The 22,700-nt window shown below is 50.8% G+C and overlaps 1 protein-coding gene across 1 annotated transcript in view; it reads right to left on the bottom strand.

Annotated features, from left to right (window-relative positions):
* PTPRN2 (protein tyrosine phosphatase receptor type N2) overlaps positions 1–22,700 on the bottom strand; it is a 529,168-nt gene that overhangs the window by 26,958 nt on the left and 479,510 nt on the right. Inside the window, exons 16-19 of the mRNA XM_029234487.1 lie at positions 18,102–18,179; positions 6,885–7,004; positions 5,592–5,758; positions 629–682 (exon numbers count right to left, since the gene is read on the bottom strand). Of these exons, the coding sequence (XP_029090320.1) occupies positions 629–682; positions 5,592–5,758; positions 6,885–7,004; positions 18,102–18,179 (419 nt within the window). The remainder of the gene's footprint in view (positions 1–628; positions 683–5,591; positions 5,759–6,884; positions 7,005–18,101; positions 18,180–22,700) is intronic.

The raw sequence follows: 22,700 nt of genomic DNA on the forward strand, positions 1-22,700 counted from the left end.
CCCACACACTCAGATACACACACACTCATGCAGGTGCACACACACAGAGACACACACACTCAGACACATGCATGCACAGACTTCTTGACTGACTGGACAGACTTGGTGTTTGATCTTTGGAGACCTGACTCCTTTTTATCCCAGGCAGAAAGGAATACTCTGCAAGACAGTTCTAGACAATGGAGCACACTTCTTCACCAAAAGAGGTGGGTAGGGAGCTCGGGGAAGAGCTCACCCTCGGAGGGAGTTTTCTTCCAGTGGATCTTTCTTCTTGGTTGCGGGGAACCCACTCGAGGACACTTGAGCCACTGAACTTTCACCCGAAGGCCACTCGTCTGATTCCAGGTCTGTCCCGTTCATAACTGGCCCCAGCCTCCGTGCAGGTTTCCAAACAACTGCAAGGTGTGCTGGGCCGAGACCCCTCCACACACCACACACACCGCCTCAGAGCGTTTGCGCAGCAGTCCCAGGAGGGTTTAAGACAAAATAAGTTTATATCCTCGGTTTCCTTTAGAAGTACCAGTTAGATATACTTATTAAGCAATCAGGAGGTTCAGTTCCTATATTTAATAGTGGTTACTTTTGAGGTAGTGAACACTTCTTAATCCAGGTTAAAAGTTGTACTTGCCTGCAGTGGACAATTATTGGACAAGAACGGCCCCTGTAGCACTTGTTTACTTTTCTGAAATAAAGAGAGACACAGAAGTTATGATTATGTACTAGACTCTGTAGCAGCCATCCAAACAACCCATACGCCAAAGCAAACAGGCCGTCTCTTGGACATCATTTTGCAATACCCTGTTTTGACAAAGAAGATCAAAATTATGCACACATTTTCAAAGGTTTATTTTTCTTTTCAATATTAAATTATTAAACAGAGCTTTGAAAACAATTCTTACATTTTCACAGTTTTCTTTTTCCCTTTACAAGTATGAACTCAGGCCTGAGGTCAACAGATCCATCGGTGTGAGCCTCCCGACCCCCCACCCCTTGCTCTAGTTAATTTGACTTCCGTTGTTGTTGTGATATGTCTAGATTCTTCACTTAAATTTCTGAGTTTTGCAATTTACACTCCTCATTTCTTACAGTCTAGACATCACATTGGAATGCAACATTACTGTGATGTCTCAAAACAGCATCTTAAAGACACTTCTTGATCTGTCAGTTTTGTAAGGATATCTAAATTACAGAGAAGCCTCAATTATGTCCAAGACACATATTTCCATTTTTATAAATCTGATTATGTTTAAAACAACTTGTTTGTGCAGATTTTAGGTTAGAATTTATGAAAATTAACAAGAAGCGTTGATTATGTTTAAAACAACTCGGTTGTGCAGATTTTAGGTCAGAATTCATGAAAATTAACAAGGAGCGTAGATTAAGATTTTGTAACCAAATCCTAAATCACTACAGAGCACTGCGAGGAAATTCACTGTATAAGCTTGATATTTTTTGTAATTCAGTGAAACAACTAATCATGTTTACAAATTATATCCAAATTCTCAGTAAAATCTTTCTAAATAAAGAAAATTAAAGACAGAATTTTGGTTAATTGGAGGGAAAAAATGTGTGAGGGGGGTGTGCTCTAAAATGTGCTGTGAATGTGAATTTCTATGATATAAGACGTGAAGTTAAATTTTAAGAAGAATGACAGTAGAGAAAGATCTTTTTCTTCATATGCCGGAAATGGGAAAATGTCACATTTCTCTGCAAAGGCTTGTCTGCTCAGCATGGAAATAGTTGAAAGTGGAAATTCAATCAGCGGGTTCTCTTGCTACAAACCCCTGAGACAGTGTGGGATTGGGAGGGAGTCGAGTGCTGTAGCTGACGGGTGAGCTGAGTGGGTATTTTAATGTCACATAAAATGACATTTATTGCCCAAATGTCAGAGCTCTGTTGCTTTCCTACTTCCGCTATGGAGTGAACAGAATAGGCGCTTCTGAAGGGAGACTCCACCCCCAGAACGGCACAAGGGAAGTGGCAGGAGGTGGCCGTGCGGTCCACGTAACATGTGCCCGGAGACGGCCACGCCCGGGGCCATCGGGGCAGCAGCACCTGCTCTGTGGCTGCTCCCCGGCTGAGATCCAGGCTTCAAACCTGGACCTCAGAGAGCCTGGGAGGTGAGGACCCAGAAACCCGGGTACAACAGGCAGCCCAGCGTCCTCGTGGCCACGGCACTGCTTCTGCTGAAGCCTATCCTTGCTTTTGACCTACACCCCAGTGTTAGGGTTTAGGGGAGAGGAAAGGGGAAGTGATTAAGTTGAGGGAACGTCTGTGCCAGGATCCCTGGAAAGTTCTCAGCCCTCTGAGAATAAGAGATTGGAAAAGAGATCTACCAGCTCCTTCTAAAACCTCCCATTCTCGAGTCAGGTTGTCAAGGCAACAGTGAGCTTTAGCTCCGACAGAATAGATGCCAAGCCCCAAGGACCTGTCTCCAGCGTGAGCAGTGGGGAGCCCGCCAGCCCAATGAAGGCCGTGTGTGTGCCTGTGCACGTGCGTGTGTGTCCAGGCACGATGCACACACTGTGTGTGCGTGTGCGCAGAACGGAGCTTGCTCGCCCGTGAGACCAGAGCCGGGGTGGCTCTACTTCTACAGGCCTTGCACCTTCAAACAGAACTTTCTCCTGGACGCTTCTCAGTCACGGAATCTTTTAGGTGTGAACCACCTCAGCTCGGCACCTCCAACACCCTGTTATATTTCCCACCTGCCAGGCCTGTCTGTGTTTCTAAAGGCTAAACTCAACTTTCGGTCAATCCCCCGGTTTTGCTCATTTTTTCTGATGGGGCCAAGCACAGAAAAGGTACATTGGAAAAGAAATAAACACAACAACAAGATGCCCTTCTTTGAAACGTGCTGGTTGCAGGAAAGGACAGCATAAGGAAGCAGTAGGCCAGCAGTGCTCCACGTACAGCCGGCCGGTCAGGCCCCCTCTGGCCAAACGCAGTAGGAGTCACCTCCCTGGCTAAGAAATGTGGCTAAAGAGCAAATTACTGGCTACTTTGGCTGTGACTTGCTTCTCCAGACTGCAATTCTGGTCTCTATCGTATGACACGTTTAAAGTGTTCTTTTCTCCAGCGTGCTGTGACCGGCTGCCTCGGCAGGACCCAAGAAGGTTTCAGTGTAATTTTAATACCCATGCCAGCCCCTCCCTGTGCTAAACCTATTTACGAACAGCCAGAAGCAATCAAGGAGGCGCGAGTGGAAATCCAGTGTGCGGCCATGGTTTAGAATTTTATTTACACAGAACCAGGTACTTGTATTATTACCACATAAAGCATCACAAGGAGAAAAGCAGAAACATCACACAGTCCACCAAAGCGTTCATCTGGTCGACCCGAGAGAGAGATGTGGATTATTCATGAAGATGAGGAATGCACAGCTGTCTGGTTTTACTTTACTGGAACAAATCATCAGTAAGCAAGAGGCCGCAGACATTGAGTAAAATGGATACCGTATATACTGCAACAGGAGGCATTCACCGAGAAAGAACGATTAGTAATACAAACCAACCCATGGGTCACTGAGTGAGAAGGAACCGCCATGCAACCAACAGCAAGCAAAGGTCAGAGGTCGTTAGAGGCTCAGAAAGGGGGCTTCCCACTCTGTCCCTGCAGTACAGTCACAGTTTCCAATGATCACTTTTGTGACTATGCAACTGGGCTCATATTACTAGCTGCAACATCACAAAAATGACACTGGCCACCGCTCATTAGCTGGCAAAGTAAGGGTTGTCCATTTTTACAGTGAGCAGCGTTAGTGGATGTCATTGCACACAGCCAGGAGTGAGAGAGTAGCGGAGAGAGAGAATTCTTCTACAGCAAAGCCCTCACATGTGATGCTAATTATCTCTTAGCTTAGCAGTTTCTCTTTAAAGTGTAAATGTGCTCCCTCTGGGCGCCAGAAATATTTAATTACACATCTCGGTGTCTGACGAACGCGCTCGGCCAGAACGGGAATGAACGCGGGCCTATTGTTCAAAGGGAGCCGAGCTGCCCCGCTGCATTGAAATGACCAGCGTCTTCAGAAGCCGGCTCACCTTCCGATGGCTGACACGTGGGGGCTGCTTGACACAGAAAACCACAAAGCAGCGATCCGTGTCTGAGCGCGATGTGCTCTGAGAATGTGACCATACCAACGGCCCAGGTAGTACATGAGAGCAACCTTGTCCGCTAGTGAGGGCAGGACAGCTTTCTCTCTAACGAGATGCTCAAAACCGGGTCTGGGGGTTCGCGTTCCTTTTTATTTACCGAAACCTTCTCGGGCCCTATTCTCCTGGGACTCTGGAGAAATGGAATTTGGGGAATCAGATTTTTCTTCCTGACGAACGGTAAGCACAGAGGGTTGGTTATGTATTGTCCAACTCCATATATGGATACGGAGCTAGAAACACGCCCATATGCATATATGTACAGACACACTGGATGAGCACCAACACGGCAACGGCCGTGTGTGTAGCTGCATCCATTTTGCCAGTAATGACTGTTTCTTGAAGAGTCTATCTCAGGAAATGTGCCCTAAGTAAGATTTTTAGAAATAAATTCGTATTAAGAAAATGTAAGTGATGGTCAGGCAATCGGGATGGAGTGGGTCTGTCCAAGCGCGTCCAGGACCCCCTGCCGCTCGTGCCCTCTGCCTCCCTGGGTAGGGGGACAGGGCGACAGGCGAGACGCCAAACTCGCGTCTCTGCTGCAGCTGTTTCACGTGCTATTTAACACGCAGGGCTATTCAAACAAAGAAATTTGTTTTGTTTTTCAAAGTGGGCTAAAAGGCAAAAGAAATGGTATCAGAATAACCTTCTGTAAGAATCTGTAACACAAATTCAAGAAATCCAGAGTTATACCTGAAACCCCATCTTTATGACAACACGCCGTTTCAACCTCCCTCGAGTTACGTATCTGTGACTGTTCAGATACAAATCACTTTACGAACACGTGTAATTAAAGTGGTTTAAAGGGCATTTTGCCTTTATTCTCTAATTCCTTGTTTTGAATATTTATCTGTTTTCCATACTTCCTAGGTTTCCAATCAGCTAAACGTAAGGGAGGTTCTAGAAAGCTCAGAACGTGGTTATGGGTGGCCTTTGACACCTTCATTTTCTCTCTAGATATTTTTAAACTGTCAGCTTCCAAACCGCACCACAAATACACGGTAATGCGGGAACTCCAGCCAGGTGTTCATCCAAGGTCATCCATGTCAGAATCTGGGCCTAGCTCTCATCGCCATAGCTAACCAGCTGAGCACCCAAACGAAAACTGGGCTCTCTTCACCAATAGCCTGTGAAATTCACACCCTAGGATTCTTCACCACTTGAAGAATCTTACCGAAAACGATGACCACATTTCCACAATTCTAAGATACCCATTCCCCCCTCACATTTTAACACCTCTAAAGCTAGAAAGTGTCTTACGGTTAATGTGTGAGTCAACATAATCTCCCCTCCCCTCCCCTATACACAACATAAATAGATTTATAACATACAAATATTAGCAGATGGCACGTCTTACAGCAAACGGCCCCTTGGACCCAGGAAACCCCTTCTCTCCGTGTCCGCACTCAGCACGCTACCCCACCGGCGGGCCGTGGGTCTTACCTGCGGAAATCCAGAAGGGACCTCGTGGAGGCAGGCACTCCCTGGTCATACCAGCTCAGGAAGTGGAACTGCGTCACCGTGCGAGTCTCGTTGGTTTGAAGGTTCTTCAGATAAAAGCTCCTCACAAGGAAATCCTCGCACCAGATGTGTTCAGAGACCAGATGCACCTGGGCGGGGGGAGAGCGGATGGGTGTGTGTGTGTGCAGAAACAGGCGTTGGCTGGGGGCCCAGCTCGGCTGAGCGCGGAGCCACATTGCGGAGAGAGGGGTGGGGACCGCGGGGGCACGTGGCGTGCGGGGGATACTGGTGAGCAGCCCCGCCTACCTTCCCAATTTCAACGTAGTTTACACAAAAGATCACTTGGTGGTTTTTTTGTTTTTTTTGTGTTTTTTAAATGTCACTCTGGGGCATAATAGTCAAATTACTGGAAAAACCTGTTACAATCCAAACGATTCATTTCTGTCTTTTCTAAGCCATGTAAACCTTCAACAAAAATCACCCGAGAAAAATTATACTTTTGAGCAAAAACGCCACATGAGGTTCCACTCTCACTGACATGTCATCAGGGAGGCACCACCTGGCTGTAGAAAGAGGAAACCAAAGGCTTACACAGATGCTGCTGGGCCCTGAGCTTGGAAGCCCAGGGCAGGGACCCCAAAGCCACGACCGGCTTAGGGGGAACCTCCGTGCTTCTAACGTGGGTCCTGCTGTGGGACTTTGGCATTCTGAGTAATTTTCATGCAAAACAGGGTCAAAGGACACACTCCAGTACTGGTTTAACTGCTCAAGTTTCCTTAGTTCCTTCTTGATGTGGGCAAAAATCCAGCAGGAGAAATGAGCTTGCCTGCAGGGGACCCTCAGATAAAAAGGCCAAGCACTGTGGACACAGACCACCGGAGAGCAGCAGGGGCTGGGGTGCAGGCGGGATGCTAAGAATTAGGGACAGTGTCAACAGAGGCTTCTTTCTGAAAAAGGACCCACTAGGGGCCTGTTTTCCAGAACCAGGCTCAACTGACCACCCAGTGAGGTCATTTTTTGGTCCCTTCTGTCCAAATTTGGATTCATAAAATTAAAAAAATGAAAACCATTTCTGCCAGAGTCCCCATGGCATAGATGTCTGGAGGGTCTTGGTGTCTGTTGACCACGGGCCTGTGGACACCTCCTATGGGGACCGACTGCACAGCAAGGCTTCAAGGGACAGTGGCTGGCGACCGCACAGGGCAGGCCTGCCAGTGCCTGCCACAGCCCATGGCCCCCAAGCCCACGGCCCACGGCGGCCACCCGGGGAAGTACCTCGTAGACGTGGTAGAGGTTGGAGCCCTCGTCCGGCCAGTAGTGGTAACACTGCCTGACGCCGTTCTCCGAGAGGGGGGTCAGCATGACGATGACCACACAGCCGCTCTCCCACACCATCTGCAGGCAGACAGACAGAGACCAGTGTGAGTGGCTGAGCCCCATGACATGCGTAGTTAGTGCCCCAGAGACACAGTCCAAATCTATTCCGTGCACAGGAAATTTATTTCATTTTCATTAGACAGTGGACCCTGCAGCTGCTTTTGCATCTCCGAATATGCTGGCCCCATAATTTGCATGTTCCATGGAATATTAAAAAGAGAATCTAGTAAACTCGTTCCACACCTTGTAAAACCTCCTCAGTTGTATGTTCAGCTGCCTGGCTCCCCACGTTTTGGTCTGTAACGCAGGACAAACAGGCGACTGGTCCCACAGTGGGTTGGCTGGCCTGACTCGGACACACCACATCTCCGTGGGACACAAACAGAAATTAGTGGACGTGTTCGTTTTCCAGTACTTGTCATTGTTTGTGCGACTTGACCAACAGTTTGCTTTGTGGAGCTGCCATCCTATCGGAAACAGCCCTGAAAGTATTTCTTCCCAAGTGCATTACAGCCACGAGTCCCCACCGGCATTTCGTTTCCTTTTACCAAAATATAGCAATACTGCCCAAAGGAAAGCGCACCCCAACCTGACTTAATCATCCATAACAGCCACACCAAAACCAGCTCCGAGACACAAGAAGCAAATGGACCCACGTTTAAACACCAGACATGGCAAAGACACAAAGGCTCTCGAGCTTGGCTTCTTTTCAGACAAAACTCACAACTTTGTGGCCGTGAGCCTACGTGCTTGGAGTATCTTTGCTAAAACCACTGATTCTATGGGTTAAACGTAAGGGATAGAAATAGTCAATATTCTTAAGGCCCCTCTTTGTGTATCATCTATAGTGGAATTCAAGGGGACTTGCTGCAGTGTTTACAAAAGAGCCCACATAAACGTGAATTACGCTCAAACCCACATGCTTTCCTTCTCTTTAGTGCAAATCCAACAACAGATGAGAATTCAAAGCCAGCGACCGCTCTAAGCTTCTCAGGCCTCCAGACCTACCCGCTGATCTGTCCTCCTAACACATAGCAGTTTAATGTGCCTTGAGAAGGTGCAGAAGCCTAGTGAAGCCATTACGAAAATAGGAGAAACACAGATTTTATGAGTGTAATAAAAATACAATGATCCAGGCCATAAACTAATCGTCGAGGCTCTGCTTGTGGCCCCCAGGAGTGGCGTTAGGAAGGCCCTCCCCCACCGAGGTCCTTCCGTCTGGGGACCCGCCTGGCTCTCTGAAGGTTTGGTTAAGAGTGAATCCAAATGAAATAATTTAAACGAACAACCCCAAAGGCACTCCTGGGGATAATACTTCTTTTGAGGTCACTGTGTGAAAGCAGACAGGGGAACTGACTAAATCAAGGCAATCTCAGCCCACGTGGGCACCAGCATCACAGGGCGGTTCCCACTCCGCCAGCCCTGCCCGTGTGGCCTGGAGCCTGTGCGCGGGGCGACAGCCACCTTCGCCACCTTTTCCGGTCTCCCACCGCGCTGCCTGGCCAGCTGGCCCCCCGAGCACACCGGGAAAGCTGTGGCGGGTTTCGGAGGGAATACAGGAGCTGGTGGAAACCCCAGCTGAGCAGGTTCAGCTTCTGAACAGGAGACTGCACTCCCACCCTCTTCCTTGGCTTGGTTTTGCAGGGTCATGCCTGGCGTGAGGAAGACGCGATTTCTGTGCCCAATCTTTGAGAAACCTACTACATTTTTCTCTTCGAGGAAGTAAAAAACGACCCGGATTCCCTACCTGATCTTGCTGTGGTCCACTGAAGCCAGCACTTTGCTGAATTAAAGAGCGATGATGGTTGAATGCCAGAAGTGGCACTTCCTAGCACTTTCCGTCTGATTCAGTGTCAGACAACACAGCATGCGTGGTCGTCTCCCGGTTCATTGGGCACCTAGCACGGGTCAGGACATCAGAGGCCACGGCAGGGGTGGGGAGAGAGGTCCTGGCCATAACAGTCCTTTACTGACATAAAGTGGGTTCCTTTTCCTGAACAGGAAGCAGGTGCTGTCAGCCCTGGGTCAGAAGAAAGCTGTCAGCGTGGATTAAATGTGGCCTTACATGTGGGATCCCGAGGATAAGTCCCTGGTGCTGCGTTTGGAGAAGAACCGGAAATGCCCCCCTTTTCATGAGCTTCTCCTAGAACGCACCAGCACAGGCCAGGGAAGCCCACCCTGAAGGCATGTTATCACCCCGCACACAGGGGTTGGGGGCAGGAGTGACGGGACCACCGGTGGTGACGATGCCCACCGACTTCTTCACTGGTGGTGGTGTCACAGGGGTCGGGGTAGCCATCTCCGAGGTCCTGGGCTGTCATAAAACACTCCAGCTACACCCTGCCACCCATGCCTGTGCTCCCAGCCCCGAGTGGCACTCAGAGGCCACCCAGAGAAGGAACACAAGATGACAGCACAGCAGATGCAGCTGAGCCTGGGAACCTGTTCATGGCCATCAGACCCAGGCGAGTGGAAAAGTTAACACGCAGCAGTAGTTCAGACCGTTGGCCCAAGTGACATGAAATACATACTCTAGAGGGAATTTGATCCAACTGAGTAAGTAAGTTACAGATTGTTGGTTAAAAAACAAACACCATATCGCTCTTTGCAACCCCGCAGGGGTTGAACTTTGACATGTTGACGTCTTAACCCCTGAAAAGACATGTTGACGTCTTAACCCCTGGCACCTATGAATGCGGCCTTATTTGGAAAGAGGGTCTCTGCATATGTCATAGAATTAAAAAGACGAGGTTATACTCCATCAGGGTGGGTCCTAATCCAACACAAGAGGAGGGAAACACCATGTGAACACGGGCTGGGACTGGGGAGACACTGCCAGGAACACTCGGGGCACCTAAAAGCTGGAGGGTCCTCCTCTCAGAGCTTCCGAGGGAGAGCAGCCCTGCCGGTACCTGGATTTTGGACTTCCGGCTTCTAGAACTGAGAGAATACGCCTCCACTGTTCTAAGCCACCCAGTTTGTGGAAATTTGTTACGGCAGCCCCAGGAAAGGCATACACTCACTGATACCCGCCCTCTACTCCAGCCCCAAATCATCCACAGGTGTTGAAAGACATCAGCTCCAAGTTCCTTATATTAAGCTAATTAGAGCAGATGGAAAGAAACTACAGGGTCTCTTCATTCCAAGTCTTTCTTGAGCACCAAGTGTTTAGCAAACAAAACTCTTTCAAAGCCCGGCTGAGACCCGATTAAAGGCAAGACAATCCACCTGAACGGGTAAAAGGCCAGGGTTTCTTCTACAAAGCTCTCTGGTCTCTCCCGGCAGGAAGCTTCTCCTCCCTTTCCCTGGATCCCTTGTGATGAGCCCCTTTCCACTTGTACTGGTCTCGTCTGTGTTGGCACGACTTTCTACTACCAGATTGTCATCTCCTTGAAGACTAGAGCCTTGTCTGGTTGCCATTTCTACCTCCAAGGCATCTGGCACAGGGATTTATTACAGTTGATGCTTAGTTGAAAACAATACATATTTTAAGAAGAGATCATTTGAATAGTTCCATAAAAAGAGAACTCAAAGAAAACGCTATCAAAGGCTCGCCTGACAGAAGTGCTCCTAGGACTCGCTCAGTGCACAGAGAAGTGGTTTTTTCGAAGCGCATGCGCTGTCTGCATGCCCATTGCAGCTGCCACTGCAGGAAGTGGGGCAGCTTTTCTCCAGACCAGGCCGAGCATCCTCGCCACCCCGCCACACGACCCATTTCTGCTGCCAACTTCTTTTCAAAGGTTGAACGGAGATCAGCTTAAGCCTGGCAATGAGGATGCTGACAAATTCGAAAACGATGAGGACTCAAAGAGGTCTCAGAGCACTGGCATTTTATGTCAATCAGCTGTAACCACGTGCTCTGAAGTCTGTTAAAGAAGAAAAACAGCAGTGTCTATGGCACTTTTGCAGTGCAGACCCCCAGCCCCGCTCTCGTCCCGTCCAGAGGACGGTCGTAAGAAACGCGCCATTAAGCCTTTCCAGACTCTGGTCTGCTTTGGCTACACAATCACAGGCCCTGAGTCAAACTGTGAACGCTGGGGGCGGCGGCCTGGCTAAATGAGGACGAAGGTGATGAAATCTTGATCACATCTTCCATGCGCGACTCACACCCACCTGGTTTGCTTCTCAGTAAACAAAGCTGTCAGTGTGGGCCTCCCTTGTAGATAAAACCCTGAGGTAATGGTAGCAAAGCCGATATTAAATGCTGACACCCAGGAAGGGCCGAGCAGGCAGGAAGGCATCTCCCAGCTACTAAGATCGGAACTGAGCCCAAGCCAGTCTCGACTCTGGCAACTGCAGCAGCCACCTCTGGACGTTTTCCACCAGCAGGAAGGAGGAACCGTCTCCATAAGGGATACTTGGCATTTCACTGGAACCGAGCAAAGACGGAACAGCCTGCTCGTGTGTCAGGCAGAGGCGATGTGGCTGGCGTGGCCATTCAGCGTTTCCACAGCGAGGCCACTCACACACCAAGCTGCCTGTTTATCCGAACTTTGTGCCGTTGCTGTGGAGGTGTTTATGTCAGGTATCTGACTGTATGGGGAGTCACCTGGGCCCGGACTCTTGTCCCTTAGAATCACTTACAGCTCCCGGGCCTGCGTTTGTGTTTCAAATTTAATGTGCACGTTGACTTCTTAGGTAAAGAAAGTGCCACTCAGGCTGCCATCTTTCTTTTCAAAATCAGGACCTGATGTAAATGCATCAGATCCACTTGTGAATCAAGAGAAGGAGGGAGGAGAAAAAAGAAGAAAGAAGAAAAAAACAAAGAAAGAAAGAAAAAAGAAGAAAGGAAAGACAGACTAAGGAGCAGTATTACACAGAAAAGCAAAGTGTTTTCAGCTGAGGTCCATAAAAATCAGTTAAAGAGGAAACTCAGGCTGTGTTTCTTACCCGAGCCTGAGCTAAGGCTCTGCCACGTGCCTGGTGCAAGGACGCCCTGCCGGGCTCACCATACACGACTGCGCACAGCCCTGCGCCGAGCACGGTCTCCAAACCCACGTTTACACAAGATGATCTGACAAAAGTTTCCTCTTATCTTTAAAGGTTTGTGAATTCATGTACGGAGAATTCAACCAGACTAAATATTTGAAGCAAAATATCCTGGAAAATCTAGGGCACGTGGTTAAAGTACTTGTGAATGCATGGAAATGAAAGATCAGGTTTTTCCTAGAAATTCACTGTCCTCAAATCCTGCACTCCTTTAAGTTAATCAAATAATGTGCTTTAACGTCAAAGTTCACAGGGCTCCTGAGTACATTTCTCTGACCACAATCTCTTAACACTCCAGAATCAGTAAAATCTGCAAATCCTTCTCTTTCCCATCATTCACTGCCCAGGGCTAGTGCTGGATGACTATCCAGCGGTGACTCAGCATGAGCTGCGGGACAGGGACTGGAGGACGTCCTCCTACTCTGGGTCCCGCCTCTTAGAACACCCTGACATCACGAGCCCTGACGTGACCAGGCGTCCTGCCGACTGGGGGGCAGTGGGGTGTCTGCACGGGCGCGTCCAGCGAGGGTCACCTCTGGGTGTTCCAGGCTAGGCTCCTGGGGGCCTGGGTGACGCTGGCTGTCAGCTGACCTGCCCAGAGGTGGGAGCCCGGGTGCGCTATGGAAACGGGGATGCCGACATCCGGCTCCCTGTCTGCTGGATCCAGCGTGGCCCCGGCGCACGGCTCACTCCTGTAATTCGTCATGACCTTTCTACTGCATTTCTGCTTCACCCCCCTGCGCAGCAAGTCCCTGGAGGAAAAATCTTTATGTTCCTTCGGTCTTCCATGGTACTTCGCTTGGGTTTTTCCTTGACCATTCTAAGAACGACGATTGATGGGTGCTACGGAATAAAAACACTTTATTTAAATCAAGCCCATCCGTTTGGAAAAGTGCACTTCCCCAGTTAAGACTTCATAGCAGAATATACTTTCAGAAGGTGGGAAACAGAAATCAACAGGTGGACTACTTTCTCGGTAAAATGTTAATAATAATAATAAATGTCGACACTAGTTGGGCACCAGCTGAATTGCTGCAGACCTCAGCAGGCCTCTGCCCTGGAGTCTGTGGCCCAGCTCTCCAGCCTCTGATTCTGTCTGAAAGTTACCAAAAAGTCTGTCGAGCAAGGTGGGCCAGCCTGGAAATTCTAGAGCGTCTCCCCTCACCCAGCCCCCAGTGAGCGGGGAACGGCCACCAGCCCCTGCCCTGGAGGGGCCCTGGCCCTGAGCTCAGCCACCGCCGGCTGGCTGGGGACCTCGCGCGCCGACCGTAGGGTCCACATCTGCAGGGAGTCCTCACGCACCTGAACCAGCCACCACGCTGCCTGAATTTCTGCTTTGTCCGAAAATACAGAAGGAGAGACGGCAGACAGCCCACGGCCCACGTGGATGGGGCTCCTTGGAACGCGGGGGTGGGACAGTAGGGCCGGGGGCCGGAGCAGCTCCAGGACCAATGGGTGATGCCCGCCTGGACAGCTCAGGGCCGGGCAGCCTGTGCCCGGGGCTCGTCCTCCCACCCTGCTCACAGCCCAGAGGCCACTGTTCTCCGGGAAGGCTGTCCCCAAGCTCCCGAGGCACCTGGAGCTCGTGTGTGAGCCCAGCGGGCCTGGCTCCTGGCGGGTGTGCAGGCCTCCCCTCCTTGCAGGGAAACCTCGGCTCCTGGAGAAGCCTTCCCCCAGTTCTAGCCTTGGACACACGCACGCACATGCACACGCACACCTGGGGGATGTAGCTCACACCCTCTGTGCCTGGAGGGGAGGCACCATGTCCCCTCCGTCACAGCAGGGGGCTGGCCCGCGAGAGCTGACAGTCCCCACAGCGGGATGGCCTTTCTCTCCTCTTCACGGGGACACACCTGCCCAGTCACCGCCCCTCCTTGCTTTAAGGCCAGTGGGCAGTAAGCAGCACTTCGGACCGTACAGATCCCATCTGAAAGCCGCCTGCCGCTGCTGCGTGCATCTGGGGGGGTCGTTTGGAATCCCTGGGCCTCGGCTTTTCTGCTGGAATTGGGGTCCTGATTTTCGTTTATTCTAGTGAAACATACATAACATAGAAATACCTTCTTAACTAGTTTTAAGTGTACGGTTCAAGGGCTTTCAGGACGTTCACCTTGTGCCACCATCACGACCCCTGTCCCCAGAACTTTCTCATCTCCCCAAACTGAGCCTCTGCCCCACCAAACACCAACTCCCCAACCCCTCCCCAGCCCCAGGCCCCCACCAGCCCCCTGTCTCTGCGGGACCCCGTCTGGGGGGATCACACACTCGTGACAGCCTTACCCCAGGTTGTCGGGGGCGTCGGGTGAGGTCACGCACCCCGAGCGTCTGCCCCGGGCCCAGCACACGGTAAGCGCTCAATAGCTGTTGTCCCCCTCTCTCCTGCTTCTTTCCTCACGTGGACTTGGAGCCGGACGTCGGTCTGCCTTCTCCCAGAGCTGCCACCTCAGGCCCCGGGGACACATGGGGCTGTCCTCACAGGTCAGAACATGTTTCTACAGGAAGGTCGTGGGTCGGGCATGCATTTGGTTTGGAATCAAATTCTTAGAACACGTCATGTGAATTCAGAGAAAGAATTCTAATCGCGGGACGGTGAACAGTGCTGTGTGTCCCAGCAGAGCCCTTGGGGTGGGGAGTCAGGAGTGAGGGTCCTGGCTGGAGCAGAAGCCCCCGCCTCGTGGTGACCGCAGTCAGGGCGGAAGGGCTGCCGCTGAGTCACACCTACGATGGAATGCCCCAGAAGTGCCGTGTCTGCGTGCAGACGGAGTCTCCCCGATCCCTTCTCTGCATGTTGCCCCTCAGTCCCGAGGCTGCCGATGACCTCGGCGTCGCTGCGTAACCCTGGCCCTCCTCCGCCCACCTGCCCGCCCTGCGGCCTCCTGCTGCGGCCACCCGTCCTGTTGCGATGCCGCCACGTTCGGGGCGTAGTGTCTGTTTTCTTCTTTGCCATCGTATTGGGTGGAATAATGTCCCCCAAAGTCACGTCCACGAACCTGTGAACGTGGCCGTATTTGGAAACAGGAGAAGGAACAAGCTGCTGTCTTCAGCTCCCAGCCTGGGCTCCTTTGTGCCGTGGGAAAGGGGACACCGCCGTTCACGTGAACCCGCCTCACAGGGGCCTTTCCTATGGGGATTTGCTCATCACAGACACAGAATAAGCCCCCGTGAGCTCGTCCCTGGGAGGGGCTTCAGAGCAGCACCCACGAGCTCCAATAAGAGGAAGACGCTTCGATATTTTCTGTAACAGGTGCTGAGCTCCTGGGTCAAAACTTGTCAAAGGCCGTGAATCCAGACAACGCGATGAGACATGAACCCTTACTCAGAGGTCTCCGTTCAGCCTATTGCCTTGGACACAGGAAACTTCTTACGTTTCAAATCAGGTTCTATTCTCAAAAGAGCTCGCACCTCACTGTGGCTTTTGAGAAGTTCTGCAAGGAGTTTTCAAGGCCGGTGCTGTTTCCTCCTCGCGCTTTCTGCTGGGCCCGAGGTGGAGGGGGCAGCTGGACTTGGAATGTTTGAGGATGTCGAGCCTGTGACCTGGGTGAGTTATTAATAAAGAGCCATGCTTGCTAGATGCCCACTTCTAGAATATGATTCAGAGGCCAACCCGACCAACGTGACTGTGCTGGGAAGAAAATCACAAGCGATGAAGTGCCTCCGTCCCAAGGCCAACATGTCTTCACTGCGTTCTGCCTGCATCCGGACGCCCTGAGGCCGGTGTGGAGACCATGGCGTCCCTCCCAAGGGCTGTGGAGGAGACAAAGTGAGGCAGGTCTTTCTGCTGCAGGACGGCTCCCAGGCTGTGACGGGCTGACGAGCCCCAGACATCCCAGGAGGGCCAGCCTGTTGGCCACAGAGTATCTGCTCCCACCTTGAGGGATGCCATTGCTTCCTGGACAGTTTGATAAATGCTGACCCTGTCTCAAAGCATCTTGCACTTCATCTCACCTTAACGCTTTTCTCCAGCTGTGTCATTTAGGGATATTTTCTTTCCATTTCGAGAACGTATGCTCCTTGATATCAGACCTCCATAAATGCTCTAGAATCCTATTAGTATAAATACTGACAAATACTTGTCAGTATAAATACTGACAAATACTGATTATAAATACTGACAAAATGAATTGTCCCCAACAATGGCAACTACTCGGAATAAGCAGAAAGAAAAACATACCAGTGTTCCTGTGTACTAGCCACGGGCGCTGGGGCAGAGTATGAGCCTCTAGTCTCACGGACTGCCAAGATTATAGGACAGAATGTGTAAAACCCTCGACACAGGGCCTGGTACACGGTAAGTGGTCCATGGATGTGAGCAATGAGTATGCTGAGCATCTCTACGCCCTCAGACACTTGTGATCCTGTTGGCAAGAGAAGCTTTCACGCGTGAAGTTACAACCGGGACCTGAAACCGATAAAAATGAAACTTTGGGGGCACTACACGTCCCTTGTAACTGTGCACATTGGGATGGTGGGTCAAAGCACAGTCGAAGCTGCGGTGATAGTGGGATTCTGTGGGTCCCTTATTCTGCCACACGACTCGGGATTTTCTTTATTCTGCTTGTCTGAGCACGGGGAGCCTGGGGTTGGCCGGGAAGGTGGCTGAGCAGACCCTGGGCCTCCACGGAATTCCAGCGACTCTCTGCGGGCAGAACCAGGACCAGTGGGCTCACGGCTCGGGAACACAGCTCCGCATGGCGTGAGGAAGACCCTCGGGCCCGGGCCCCAAGCTCCCCTCCTGGAGCAGCTCCGCCTGGGCTGCGTGACCCCTCGGCAGGTTAGGTGTAACGGGGAGGAGGCTCAGCCCTCAAGGGTGGAGGGACCAGCTTGTCCTCAGACTGTCCTCATGCCACAGCCTGATGGCTCTAGGCCATGACCACAGGGTTCAGCTCGGTCTTTTTTTTCTAATAGCGTGAAGCCACCATGAAACAGCAGGGCCACGGAGACGTGTCCAGTCTTGGTTTCCTACTCGCTGGGTGAGTTATGCAATCTCCCAGATGCTCGCTTGTCTTGCCTGGGAACTGGGGATGTTGACACCTGTGCATCGATACGCTTACAAGGCAATGAGCCCTGGGACACTCAGCAAATCCTGGATCCCTTCCTGACTCTCCGGAAAAACCTGCAGAGACCGTTCTCAAGGGTGGAGAGGAACACTGTCCCTCCTTGGGGTGGAGAGTCAGGAGAGGGTTGACTGGAAAGTTGGGAAAGTGACTGTCAGACCACAGGGAACAGGGAACATGGAATTTGCTAACTTCAGCTAGTCCCTCTGTCGGGATGAACGACCGGGTTAGAGACGGCATGGCCACGGGACCAAGACAGCCCAGCTCTGTGGACCACACGCTGCTCCGGCCCCATCATCACCTGTGCCCCGGGACCCAGAAGGCACATCTTCCTCAACTTGTCCTCAGGGGGCCCTTTGTACCGGTTCTGGGGACACCCGATGTGCCCGAAACACAGGAGGGGGTTGTTATAGCCACCGAGCAATGATGTGACCTCATGTGCACACCCCACGGTGCCACCTTCCAAGAGCTGTTCCTACGGAGCTCTGCCATGCTGTGGACAATGGGGAAAAAGAGAGGGGACTGCGAGAGGGAAGCCCACTGGCCTCCTGGTTTCCCTTTTATTGGCCAATGTGGACACGAGTTCTCAATGTCTGAGCCTGGTCTGAGTGTTCAGGATTTTGCTGAATGAAAAGAAAGAGACCAACCTGGCCTGTAAGATGCATCATTACAGAGTATCCACAAAGACAGAGACTATAATCTGAGCACCATCTTTTACCGTCATAAAATTAAAACTATAGACAAGAGATGCATTTGAATAAAATACAATAATTTAAACACTTATTATTTCATTTCTTTATAGTTCATAAAATAAAGCAGCTAAAGTAAAGTGGCTAAAAAGGTAAGAGTCTTTAAAGTATTAAATCTCTCAAAGGGAATTTTTGACACTCAAGTTTTGGAAAAAAAGATTGATAATAAAAAATATGAAAGGGCTCATATAAATTCTGAAATCAAGGAACATCTGATGAACACCTGTAAACAAATCTCAATTGGCTTAATTGAATCCAAGGCGTTATTCATGATCAATGTATTAAGATCTTATTTTCAGAACAAAATTTCATTTAAAAAGATTCACCTGCCAGAAGTCGGCCACGGTTGCGGGCAGCGGTCCTTGGGTGGCGATGTACGCGGGCTTCCTGGGGTCGTGGTCCATCTGCGGAGACAAGACCGCAGAAGAAAGATGAGCTGAAGAGCCAGGGAGTGAAGGGCCGGCTGAGGGGAGGGGCGCGGCGTGTCCTGTGCTGACAGTCCCAGCCCTCGACCCACACGTGTGCGGAGTGGGAGACGCCGCCGCTCGTCCCCACGGCCCCTCCTGACCCTAACCCGCCTGCGCTTTAGGCGGGGCCTGGGGCTCCCCGGCACCTGGAGCCTGGCGATTGGGGCTGAATGTTTTCCTTACCCCGGGATGGAGGTAACTGAGCAGTGTCGGTAGGAAAGGAGGCCAGTGACCCAGAGACCAGATACCAGGGCGTTAACCCACGCACAGGCTGCGCTAGGCAGGGTGGTGGGGACGAAGCGAGGGCACCCGGGGCAGTACCCAGGCCACTAACATGGTGACCCGTCCACGGACGCGTGTGATTGCAGAGGAGTTCGGTCGGTGTGCGCAGGCTTCACGGCCACCACTGGCCATGTGCAGGGTTCGAGGTAACGCGGCCGAGGTTAGCGCTGAGGGCACTGTGCTGGGCAGAGGGCGGAGGCACTGCCGGGGGCCTGGAGGGATCCAGCAATAATGCCTCCCAGGATGAGTTACTCCCCTCCCGTGGGGGCTTGTTTCTCTTTACCCCGAAAGGGGCTTGGGCCCAGAGTCCTCCTGGGGTCTGAGAGCCAGCGCGGCACACGCTGCCTAGCCTTCCAGCAGCTGACTCCCTATTCTCTTTCCACCTCGCCAGACAAGGACCGAAAACAAACAAAGGAGAATGCCGTGGTGGGTTACCTGGCTAGGTGATCTGTCCGAATGCAGCCTGCTGGCTTTGAGAGAGGAAGTTTGGCTTAAAAGACCTTCATTATAACATCTAATTCAAAGACTGACTAAGCAGAAAAAAAAGAACATGAGAACGAAGCCTGGAGAAGCAAACAGGATTAAATCAGACGGACGGAGCTCTTTCCCCTCACGCTGGCGTCCGAAGAAGACAGGAAAGGACCGGGCGAGGTGTTATAGCCAAGACGCCCTTGCTGTCCCAGCCTTGAGGCCCGCAGAGGCCTCCCCCAGAAGGGAGTGGGCGGGTCTCCCCTTGGTGGCAGGCGGTTGCTCACTTATCAGACTGCACAGCATCCTTCATTCTTACCCATCCAGCACCAGTTTCTACGCTTCTGACACCAGCGTTTGATTAAAGATTTAAAATGCTCCGCACTTGAAGGTACATGTTAAGAATACATCTCCCAATACAGTGAAAAACACAGAGGGTGCGACCACACATGATTCTACAGCGACATGTGAGGATGTCAGCTGTAAGCCCCGGGTCACCTGAAAGCCCCTCCGAGTTTGGGTGTGAGAAGAGCCTGCGTGAGGCGCGTCCGCCGTAACACGGATCCAGTGAATCCTCCCGCAGCGCCCACCCGGCAACACTTTCGGGGCCGAGGGTTGTCAGCGTGAAAGGATGCCCCCAGCGCACCTTATAATTATGTGCACCATGAAACGGGGAAAGGGCACAAAAGAACAGGTGTAAGCTACTGTAACAGAACAACATCTGACGCTAGCTGGGGGGTGGAGGGGCAGGAGAAAAGCTTATCGTGCATCTAATTTAGTGAGATTCGTAATTGAAACCGGAAATGCACAACACACACAATACAGGTAAAATTACGTTACTCTGTAGCTGAAAGCCCCAATTAAAATGTTTCAGTAGAAAAATGCTTGGCAGAAATAAGGAGTTTTATGTTCAAAATATGCATTTGTTGGGGGTGACAGCTATTTACGGAGACCCCTATCTCTTCCCTGCAAATAGTTCTGCATGAAAAGTAAAACCCCACCTCCTTTTCAAGTGTGCTTTTTTGCCCAAAGCAATTCAGAGAGCAACACATTTTAAAATCGTTAGTACGTTCAACCTAGCACATTTAGTGGCTTTCACAGTGAGAAATATGTGATTGAAAGTAAAAATCGGAACAGCGTTTCGGCAGGGTAGATAAGGCCCCCTGTTGTGGGAGGTCCTGATGTCATGGTGTTCCCATCTTCCCCATCCACTGCTCATCTGAGACCGGGACCGGAGGGCATGGGGCTGGGGTAAGGGGGAGGGGGGCGCTCAGTGGCCCATCACTCCCCTCCCCCTTGGCTGCGTCATGTGGCTGCCGCTTGGAAGGCAGTAAGTGATCACAGAGCGGTGACGTGCCACCAGTTGAACAGTGACTGAGATGACCACACCACCATCGCCTCATCCCGTGCACATCCTGTTGGACAGAAAATAATTCTGGGCAGAAGTATTCTGTGCGTGTAGCAAAGATAAGGCCACGGGAGCCTCAGCCCAGTTCTGTGCAACTTTGAATGAATGAAAGTAAAGCAAAAATTTAACTAAATGCACTGAAGTCTTACTACACTTAAGATCTCCAGGGCGGGATAAGCATAACTAGAGGAAATCGCGTCAGTTTCTACGGACACGACTTCTCCATCGGGAGCTCTGGCTGCCAGCCCAGCGTGGTGGGTGGCGATGCCTCCACCTCCAGCTCCTGGTGGGGATGAGCATTGGCTTCTGCTGACATCAGAGCTGAATCTTCCCCCATTCTTCCTTGTTGTTTCCCATTTCTCTGTAGTGTACTTTTTATCTGTAGGACTGTTGTGATTATAAACACAAGGTCCAGCACTGTGAATGAAGTCAGGGTCTCTGGCCTCAGTCTTAGTGTCTGTAAAATGGGTGGGGTGGTGGCGGGGAGGCAGGACTTGGTCTCTACGGGCCCTTTAGCTCTGGGATTCTGGGATTTTTTTCAGAAAAAGGAGACCCCCAAAGTTTGTGTTCAGTGTACTGTTCATGTGGCTGACCGAGTCTTATATGAAGATACCACATGAACTAGGGTGCCCGCAAGGTATATCCCTATGAATTTCTAAATGCACGGTTAAAAAAAAAACCTAGCGATTTGGTTCAAGCTGTGGAATGACAGTTATAAATGACCATGAGTAACTAGTTCTAATCTGCATTAAAAAATGTAGCAATATTTCCCCAATGCTCCAAACAAAACTCATCCTAAAAACTAAGCCTTCAGCATATTAAGACCAGGGCGCCTGTGTTCTGAAGCCTTGAAGGGTGACAGGCAGGGGGCGCTGCCGGCTGGTGCGCAGGTGAGGGCAGGGCCGGTACTGCCCCCAGACCACCTGGTGGCCCAAAGTCTCAGGGAAGGTCTGGGCCAGCCTCTGGTAGGGGGGTCACGGGGATCACGTCTCCTACCCTGCAATCTCACTCACTCAAGGTGAACACGCAGGTTATCTTCCAGTATTTCTATCTGCCCACCTTACACCTGCTTTTCCTAACATGTAAAGCAAATTTCACAGATGTTTTCTTAAAAACAAGAGAACATCAAGCCTGAGTTTTCAAGTCACTTTCCCAGACACCAAGTCAATGTGAGAGTTTGCTGGGAAATTGTAGCATTAGTAAAATCAGTGGGAGAGAGTCTGGCTTTTTTTTCCTATTCTTATGAGTTGAGATTTACTTAAGAAAAGTATTGGCTATAAACCAGAATTATACACATACAGATGTTTGCTTGTAAATCCGAAAACCAAGGAATCGGCCCCCATATTTGGCCAATTCCTTAGGATGTTCAGGGCATCTGAGCAGTCATCCTTTTCTGAAGAGTCAGTTTGTGTCTACTTAAATTTGTTAAACGCATTCTGAGTTTAAAAATGAAACCATTTCTCCCCTTAATAAACAGAGAAATGAAGAGTAAGTTTACTTTCAAGTGTTGTTGGGACGTTCAGACTTGTCCCTGGTAAGGGGACTCGTGTGCTGCTGTGTTCACGCCCGCCACCCCTTAGTCCATGCCTGACAGTGACCAAGCTCCAGTGTGGCTGATGGAGTTCTCCCGCAGACACCTCATGCGGGGAAGCCGAATTCCCGTTTACTTTCATGACCTCTCATTTCAGAGCAGAGATTGCACATTATTTACTACTGGATGGCTTTCCTGAAATTTAATGACGACTAAGTACAAATATGACAGACGTAGTTATTGTAGTTTTATTCTGCACGGTCACGGGCTTCTTGGGCTCTCATTGTAAGCTCCTCACTCAGTTCTGCTAGGAAACTCATTAACATCAGACCTCCAGTCATTTCAGCAAGAGGTACCGAGGATTTCTTCTAGTTCATGCTTCCAACCCAAATTTGCACAAAAAAGAACTGTGGCATGAAATAAAAGGAGAACATAAAAGACACCGAAAAATCACTTGCCTCTCCTGGCCTCACCTTCTGACCCAGGTCCCTGCCCCGTTAAGCCTGAGAGGCTGTTCTGAATTTCCACCAACAAGAGAGAGACGGGGAAGGCACAGGAGTAGGGGCTGCTGGTGGGCGGCTTCTGGGAGAGATGCAGTTTCTCACCAGCACCCTGTCCTCACTGAGTCCTAACTTTAGCCTGAAATAGCTCCAATGTCTGGAAGCCGGAACCCATAAAATGGGGGAGAGTCGGGCACCCCCCAACACTGAACCCCCGTCTCTGAGACGTGAAAAGAATTGCTTTATTGCTCATTCTGGCCTTGTCACGT

This window comes from Monodon monoceros, unplaced genomic scaffold (genome assembly GCF_005190385.1).
Source record: "Monodon monoceros isolate NGI ecotype Baffin Bay Population unplaced genomic scaffold, NGI_Narwhal_1 Super_Scaffold_2, whole genome shotgun sequence".
Taxonomy (NCBI): domain Eukaryota; kingdom Metazoa; phylum Chordata; class Mammalia; order Artiodactyla; family Monodontidae; genus Monodon; species Monodon monoceros.